This window comes from Sus scrofa, chromosome 4 (genome assembly GCF_054392235.1).
Source record: "Sus scrofa isolate SSC_HxYL_T2T_F1_AM1 chromosome 4, Sscrofa_HxYL_maternal_Yorkshire_Landrace_v2.0, whole genome shotgun sequence".
Lineage (NCBI taxonomy): Eukaryota > Metazoa > Chordata > Mammalia > Artiodactyla > Suidae > Sus > Sus scrofa.
This window is the reverse complement of record NC_139386.1, coordinates 15,386,712-15,396,095: the sequence shown is the minus strand read 5'-3', so window position 1 is coordinate 15,396,095 and position 9,384 is coordinate 15,386,712. Positions and strand designations below refer to the sequence as shown.

General features: G+C 34.4%; 1 protein-coding gene across 4 annotated transcripts in view; it reads right to left on the bottom strand.

The window, feature by feature from the left end:
• Positions 1 to 622: 622 nt before the first annotated feature.
• The window catches only part of TMEM65 (transmembrane protein 65), a 47,508-nt gene continuing 38,746 nt past the window's right edge, over positions 623 to 9,384 (bottom strand). For all 4 annotated transcript variants that reach the window (XR_014843371.1, XM_021088951.2, XM_021088952.2 and 1 more), the window contains 2 exons: positions 7,576 to 7,681; positions 623 to 3,290 (listed from right to left, as the gene is read on the bottom strand). Coding sequence is in view for 3 of the 4 variants with exons in the window: in XM_021088951.2 (XP_020944610.1) it covers positions 3,189 to 3,290; positions 7,576 to 7,681 (208 nt within the window). In the remaining variant the exon portion in view is untranslated. The remainder of the gene's footprint in view (positions 3,291 to 7,575; positions 7,682 to 9,384) is intronic.

The window sequence follows — 9,384 nt, the reverse complement described above, 5'->3', positions numbered from 1 at the left end:
GAAGTGAGAGCAGCAAAAAAGAAAAGGAAAAAAGGGAAGTGAAAAACTATAAAAACCAGATTCCTAAGGTACTGTGCTGCAGCACAATAATAATGTCCATAAAGATGACGCTTAGCCACCAAGAAAAAGATCACATTATATTACATTTAATACATTCTTAAGATGGCCAGAAAATATAATTCTAAAATTAGGAAGATTTACTTCAAAATGGTTTACATGAAATTTTGGTGTAAAAGGTAAACTTCATTACCTTCAAAATTCATCTTCTAGAGAAAAGGAGTAAACAAAGGAGTTAGCATGTGGAAGGCTTGGAGATCTCTGCTCTAACTACCCATCAATGTAACTGACACCAATCCCCTATCTAAAGCTTTGCTGACATCCTATTAAAGATCCAATTATCTCAATATGGGATCATCCTCTCATAATCTGTAATGCTGTATCTTAGATGTGGACTTCAGGGAAGTGGTGAATAGTTCCTTCTTTTACTGTTGCAGTGACACTGCTACACCCCTGTAACAAATCTGCATTTATTAATCCTATTTCCTTCAAGCTACAGAATAACCAGGGTTTTCTGAGATTAGAAAGAGAATCCAATTTCAAAATCAAAACCACATTCCAAAACTTCTTAAAAGATATTTTTTTTTTTTGGTTCAATTCCTTTGTAAAAACATTGGTCACCATTTAACATACAGTGGCAACAAAATGCACCCAATTTACATGCATCAATAAGTCAATAAATCATAACACACAGACAACACAACATGAATTTCAAACAAACAGTACTGACGCAGTTCACGTAGCATTTAACCATTGTTAGAGTGCTCTCGATAAAGAAATACCTAGTATGAGAAGTAAGAATTCCAGTTTCAATCTGAAATAAGAGTCTTCATGACAAGTAATATGAAATGATGATTATACGAAGTCATTATCTTAAAGGGAACCATTTTTCAGAAGTCACTTTGTGCAAAGCACCATACTAGTGTAGAATAAGATCATGGAAAAAAAATATATGCCTTAGGTTATGGAAAGGGTTCAGTTTTTTAAAAACTAATAGCTAAGTGAAGCAAATTTTTATAAATTAAAATACTTTTCAGTATGAAGGTGATATATTCCATGTTTGACATCTTAAATAATTCTACAGACACTCAGCTAAACTGAAAGATTCTGTAGGATTGGATTATTTTCAAGACCAAAAAAAAAAAAAAGGAAAGCAATAATCAAAAGCCCTTTCTAAACTCACAGGCAAAGTTTCTGGATGTGGGATTTAATAATAAGAAAAAAATTTAACCACCATAATAAAACACATTTTTGGAAAACAGAAAAGACTTGCAATACAAGTTAGAGACAAAGATAATTAAACATTTACCCCCCGACACCCAATTTTTTTAACCACTCTAATCCTATCATCTGAAATAATAAAAAAAACTTTTGGTGTGTCTGTGGTGTTATGTGGAAGATATAAACCACAATTCATTAAGATGTCAAGTTTTATAATTCTAATTTGATCAAATGAGACTGTCATCTTATTTGTACATATATTTTGTTATATGGAATGATTTTTTTCCTTCAAAAATCTGATTAAAAGGATAGCACTAAACCATTTTGAAGTGCACAGAAGAGAATTTATGACAAATTACCTTATGAGAAAAAATACCTCCTCTGAAAACAAGAGCTCAAAGTAAGTATGTGCAAATAAAACTTTAAAATAAAGTAGTTGTAAATAGAGCCATCTTATAAGTTTCCCTTCTTTTGCATTTAACAAAATAAATAATTTCCGTGGCCCAATTAGTAATTTTAATTTCTATTTTTCTCCTCCATGATGTGTTTACACTAACAAGATTTTTTAGCATGTGTAACAGACCACATGCTAACAAATTTTAAAGGTTAATAAAATTAAAATTTATGATTTAAAAGTACAGATATGAATCATATCTATGCGTAAATCAGATACACAAACTGGGACTAAATAACTTCTATCTAGAATATGATTTAAACACCACACACAAAAAAAGAAAAGGGACCAAAAAAGGGAGAAAGAATTTCTCCTCATATAACTTTTCACTACTAAGATACATACAGCAAAAAGCAAAATATGAAATTTTTTTTTCACCTCCAAAGAAGTTTCCAGAAATAAAACTTACTATAAACAACCTCAGGATTATGAGTACTCAAACTCATTCAATTCTGATAAGAAGTAGACATTTGGGGAGGGGGGAATCCTTCCCAAACAATATTATTTGTTTCTCATTAACCTTACGAATATCACCTCAACTTCACCACCTACAACATAAACCTTCTAAACAGTTCCTATTTTACACTTCTGCGACAAAAATTTTTTTAGTATCTTAATTTTCAAGTGTCACATCAAATCCCTTAGGTTTACCTTAATTCCACAATCCCCATTAAAAATACTCTAGAATAATGACTTTCCCTTAGGAGTCAGAAATCTCTCTGCAATTATTCAAAACTGAGAAAAGGTTAAAAAAAAAAAAACTACTTGAAATAATACACTTGTTAACATATATGGTTTTATGTAGTAGAGAGACTACATAACTGTTCATTCTGATTCATCCCTGGCTCTTGAGACAATAAGGTCAGAAAATTAAAATGAGTGGTAGATATTTAAAATATTTAAAGTCTCTGTCCATTCTGAATAGATGATTTTCCTTTAAAAATAACTGAAATTATATGATTGTAAATGTTTACTATGAAACACTACAAAACTGAAGTTGCCAAAAAGAGAGTAAAAAAAATAAACCTTTAACTAATATTAAACATCCTAGTAATTTGGAAAAAATCTCCAGGTTTCAAATGTAACTACAGGGAACAACAACAGAAAACACTTTCATGCATAAACACATGGTAAATAACAAACAGGCGAACTCCAAGTCAGTACAGTACATCAATGACTGATACTTCAACAATATTTTGGTATCCAAAGAAAGAAAAAGGAAAGGTAAAATGTTGACTGCCACCGATGAAAAAGCATTTCAACAATTCACATAAAAGTTTTTTTAAAAAGATGTCCTAAGAAAACCAAGCCACAATAAGTTAGTGTTTTCCATAACACATGCTGAATTATTTGATCCCATATCTATACACTGTTACTGTCTTAATTCCTATATGTTGGGACAGCATATTTAATGAGGTACATTAGTTTACATCTTTTTATAAGTATTCTAAGAGAGTTAATTTTGCTTTTCCAGTTTCTCATCTTCTTCACCTCCTCCAAAGAAAATCAAAGGGAACATTCCTAGAATGCAGCCAATAGTTACCCCAACAGCTTTGCCCTATGGAAACAAAAGAAAACATTTTAAGAGTTATTTTACCCCTGTAAGAGGAATCCCTGCTTAGGTCTTTATGATAAAAATTACTATGTACTATAAAATTCAACTGTGACTACTTCTTTTGATCATAGTAGCAAATATAAAAATAACCCACAGAACGTTCTAAAACAAATAATATGTACAGTTCAAAGCAACCAGGAAAATTTTTTTCAAATTGTCATAAAAATAGCATCAAAGAAATACTCAAGGAGAAAAGCACTTTTTAAAAGTTATACATATATTTTAATGTCAGAAGAGAGGAAAAAAGGGAAAATCTTACACCAACTATTCTCAATATATTTGGATTTGCTACCCTTTGTATATATTCCTTTTCAATATTTATTCCCATGTATACCTAATTAATGTAGGTCTAATCATTTTGTAAACAAAGCTTTGTTTTCTGCCTTGCTCTTTTCCCCACAGCACAAATACTAATAATAAACTCTTTTACAAACTGTTTCACAAACTTAATATGAAAACTCCCAAATTCCACTGAATTGATGGGCTTATAAACTACTTAAAGCTCTCACTACTAAAAGTCATTGCTACTTTTTCACCATTGTGAGTGATAGTACAATAAACATTTCTTTCTTTCTTTCTTTCTTTTTTTTGTATTTTGCCTTTTCATCTTTTTTTTTTTTTTTTTTTGTCCTTTTCTAGGGCCGCTTCCCACGGCATATGGAGGTTCCCAGGCTAGGGGTCTAATTGGAGCTGTAGCCACTGGCCTACGCCAGAGCCAAAGCAACGCAGGATCCTAGCCACATCTGTAACCTACACCACAGCTCACAGCAACACCGGATCCTTAACCCACTGAGAAAGGCCAGGGATTGAACCCTAAACCTCACGGTTCCTAGTTGGATTTGTTAACCACTGCGCCACGACAGGAACTCCAGAACAATAAACATTTCTATATGATTCTTCCTCAATTATTTATTTGAAAATAAAATAATATGAATATTCATAGGGTATGGACATGATGTCTACTCTAGACAAAACTGCAAATATGTGTACACCAACTGCAATACATTTTTATGTATATATACACAAAATTTTCCTATGACCTTGCCTACATTATTTTTTTAAATTTTAAATGATCTTTAAAATCTGTACTTTTATGATGACTATTAAGATTAAATACTTTTCAATTAGGTTTTATGTCTTCATACAAATATTTATTGAGAACCTACAACAATGTACCAAACTCTGTGCTGGGTACCAGGGAGACTGACAGGAATTCATTCTCTTCACCAGGAAGTTCCAGTTAGTTATATAGAGAAAGATAAAAAGACTAAAAAAGTTCTATCAGATGTTATAGGTGCTATGATAGCTATCACTATCATCTATAGTCTTGAGTAAAATGTGCTTCATACCTTGTCCATTAATCTAGATCACAAAGATTTTTCAGTAAATTTCAATAGTAGGCATTAATGTTTTGATAATGGCTTGCATGAAAAATACTCAGTTCTGTTATTTTGATGGTTTTGTTGGTGGTGGTGGTAGTGATCATGGTGGTATGCCTATGCTTTATATGGACAGGGAAATTTGTCAATTTCATTACATCAAATTTAAAAGGTATCACTCCTACAGAGTTTTAATAAGCAGAAATTTTCTACATTTTTTTTTTTTTTTCCTGTCTGCACCCACAGCCTGTGGAAATTGCTGGGTCAGGAATCAAACCCATGGCACAGCAGCAATCTGAGCTGCTGCAGTGACAAGACAGGATCCTTAACCTACTGTGCCACAAGGGAACTCTAATTTTCTGCATTCCAGATGCTGACAGAGTTGATCCTAGATTTTGTTTGTTTCTTTTTGTCTTTTTGTCTTTGTAGGGCCGTACCCACGACATATGGAGGTTCCCAGTCTAGGGGTCCAATCAGAGCTGTAGCCACCAGCCTACACCAGAGCCACAGAAATGTGGGATCTGAGCCATGTCTTCGACCTACACCGCAGCTCTCAGCAATGCCAGATCCTTAACCGGCTGAGCAAGGCCAGGGATCGAGCCCCCATCCTCATGGATGCTGGTCCGGTTCATTAACCACTGAGCCACGATGGGAATTCCTAGATATTTATTTTGACCTTAGATAATATTTGTATTCATTTATATTCTATAGCCAGGAAAGGATAGAGTCTTTTTTCTCTCTCAGCCCTGTTGACCTTATGTCCTGTTGAGATAACTGGGTTGGAACTTACTGACTGGCGGGGAGGAATGCCTTGTTTTCTAGAAACGATAGTAATGATGGTAATAGACATTCTAAAAGAAGGGGAGGGAAGTGGAAGTGGAGCCTGTTAACAATGGTCATTTTATGTATGTTAGGAATCTGAAATAGAATATAGTCTCTTTTACATTGGAGGAGATATGCTGGAGGAGAAGGAAGGAAAGAAAGTGAAGGAGGGGAAGAAGGGAAGGAAGAGAAGGAAGAGAAAGAAGGAAGGAGCATGTTTTGATAAATCCCCCAGCAGCATATGGAATGATTCTATTCCTTAGTTGTTGATTCAGCTGGTTTTATGTGGTTTTATGCTAGGATCACATCTTCTATCACATTTGGTTACAAACAGCCTGAAGTAGTTCAAGTTAGTGATCTATTCATGACACAAGCCAACTCTGAAATTGCCCATTATAGGATATATGCCAATACATATACAGGTTCCAAATAATATAGGTTGTATTTTAAAGCCTCATCACCTTGCTTGGCTTTCTTTTCTTCTATCTTTTTTTTGTGTGTGTGAATTCCCATAACACCTGCAAATTTCTAATATACTAAATATTTGCCAAAATGTTTTTCTCCTTCCTACTAGAAAGTAAATTTCACCCGAAAAAAAGATCTTGTTTTATTAACCAATATGCAAAATTCCTAGAGCTACACCTTGCATACAGTAGCAAACAATATATACTTGTGGAATAAATGAATGATAATACTCATCTCTAATCCATACCTAATTACTGATCTTTAATCCAAATGTCAACTAGGTGTTACCACCTGAATGTACTATTTTAGTATCTCAAATTCAACATGTCCAAAAAACAGAACTCATTTTCTTCCTCAATACACTCGTTCTTCTCCTTTTCTCCTTAATTGATGGCATCATGATCCATCCCATTTCCTTTCACTATCACTCCATTTCTAAGGTATGAGGTTCAACCTCCTCAGTATAGCTTATCCATATACAGAAAGACCGTCCTTCCTCTCTGATCCAGTCTAACCTTGCCAATATTGTTTTCTACTATGCTTTTATCCACAACTACTATTCCAGCAACACCTAATTTCTTGTATTTCCCTGAATACATGCTCTTTTTATCATGCCTTTCTACTAGCTAGTCAATATACTTGGAATCCTCTTGTTCACCTGGTAAATGTCTCATCAATTATTTTAAAATAAGCTTCAATCTGGAGTTCCCGTTGTGACTCAGTGATTAACGAATCTGACTAGGAACCATGAGGTTGCGGGTTTGATCCCTGGCCTTGCTCAGTGGGTTAAGGATCCAACGTTGCCATTAGCTGTGGTATAGGTTGAAGACATGGCTCCAATCCCAAGTTGCTGTGGCTCTGGCTTAGGCCGGTGGCTACAGCTCCGATTAGACCCCTAGCCTGGGAACCTCCATATGCCACAGAAGCAGCCCTAGAAAAGACAAAAAGACCAAAAAAAAAAAAAAAAAAAAAAAAAAAAAAAATAGCTTCGATCTAATACTCACCAAGAAATCTCCAAAAGAAATTTCTCTCCACAAAGTTACTTTCTTTCACTGGTGCCACTGCTATATCTAATGCATAATTCTATTACTGTAAATGTCATACTAAGGTATAACTTGTTTAATGTGTTTGGTTCTCTTCCTACACAATCCTCAAAAAGAATCATAGTTTATTACTCATTTTTTTTGGCCATGCCTGCAGCATGCAGAAGTTTCCAGGGCCAGGGATCAAACCCAAGCCACAGCAGTGACAACACTGGATCCTTAACTGCTAGGCCAATAGGGAACTCCTATTACTCATTTTATGTCCTTCAGTCTCAGACCATAACTGATACTCTTCAACATTAACTGAACCATAAAGAATTTTTTAAACATCAAGTATACCTACAAAAAATAAAGACTCAATAAAGAATTAGTTTTTCTGAAAACTGTTAAGGCTCAAACAATTTCTGTTAAAAGCGCCACCAAATCAATTTTAATCTCAAATTTCCCAAATGTCTGACATATACAGTGTTTTGCTCTGGCTACCCAAATTCATTATCATAAACCATATAAAGTACTCACCAAATGTGTGCTAACACGTGTTTGCCACATGTCAACTTGCTTTGGTGTGAGATCAGGAATTGATAGGCCTAACCTGGAAGCCAAAGCTTCAACGTAGCCTGCAAGTCTTCAAAGATACAAGAAGACAGGATTTAAGTTTTTAAAGAGACATATAATGTCTTCACATAAGGAAAAACTAATACATAATTTTATACCAGTAATTGGCATTCTAGAAATGCATAAACATTCTTTTACAACTCTCATCTTTATTGTGTATAAATATATATGGTTTAAAATTTTTCATATTGCTATATTTAATACAGAAGTAACTTAACTTAGAGCAATTATTCTCTCCATTATTTTAAAAAGAACAATTTAAGGTATATAAAACATTTCTACACAATTACAATTTATGCACTTATTTCAAATTCAAAGCAAAGCACTTTAACATATGACATGTTAGTAACTATAATCAGATAACAAAAATTTCCAAAATTTATCAGATTGATATACTTAGGAAAAGAGCCTACAATTTTTGGGCAATTTCAAATATTTATCAATTCTAAGTCATCATTGCTTATTGGATACAATTTTACTCCACGAACTATAAGAAAGAAAAAAGGTGCCAATTAAACTATGCATATCATCAATTATAAGATGAATCCCAATGTCACATATGTTGCAGTTCTAAAAACCTGTGTAACTAAGATTGATAAAATGTGGTATTTCTTACTTAATGATATTTTTTAAAGGCGGAGGAGAAATAGTTCTTAAATATAAGACTCCTAACAAAATCTTTGTCTCTAATAAAAAATAACTGTTTGCTGATGCAATCTAAAACTAAACAGCCTTAAAGATCTCTTAGAACTTGGTGCTATTAAATATAGAAAACTCTCACAGTAGCTATATTATCATTATTAACCTTAATGTTGGAAACTGGGGAATGGAACATTTAGGGGTAATATCGCTGTAGATTTATGCCAAGAATTCCAGAAATATAAAATTTCTGCCTCAGCCAAGAAGCAAAGCAATTTTAACTCCAGGGCAGAAGTCTAATATACAGAGTTAGATCATGTATAAAGCTGGCTTTGCCTAGATTATAGGGCTAAGACTTCCACTGGACACAAATCCAAATCTCAAAACTTTAATGAACCAAAGAAAGAAGAAACAAAACCGGGGAATTCCCGTCGTGGCTCAGGGGTTAACGAATCCGACTAGGAACCATGAAGTTGCGGGTTTGGTCCCTGGCCTTGCTCAGTGGGTAAAGGATCTGGCGTTGCCATGAGCTGTGGTGTAGGTTGTAGGTGCAGCTCAGATCCTGCGTTGCTGTGGCTCTGGCATAGGCCGGCGGCTACAGCTCTGATTGGACCCCTAGCATGAGAACTTCCATATGCCTCGGGAGCAGCCCAAGAAATGGCAAAAAGACAAATAAAAAAAAAGAAGAATTAGAAAGGAGAAACAAAACAAAAGACTGAGCAAGAGAGAGTATGTTTATCACAATAATTAATGCCAGCTTAGTCTAATTTATACTTCCCAGGCTTCCCCAAGCTCAGGAAGCAGCCTAGGCCATCTGGTGCTTAGAAGAGAGAACGTAAAAACAGAAAGGGAGAAAGCTGGTCTTTTCTAAGTATGCATCCTCAGTTTGCTTCGTCATTCCTGTTAAATGCAATAAAAAAACGCAAAAACTAGCCAAGCACATGTACAAGTTGGCCACTACTCCCTTTGAAAATTTCTCCCTCTAGAAAATATGCCCAGTCGGTATCCTTACATTGGAACCATATCTCTTATCTATGAGCTTAGTGGGAGGAGGGTAGGGATTAAATAATAATA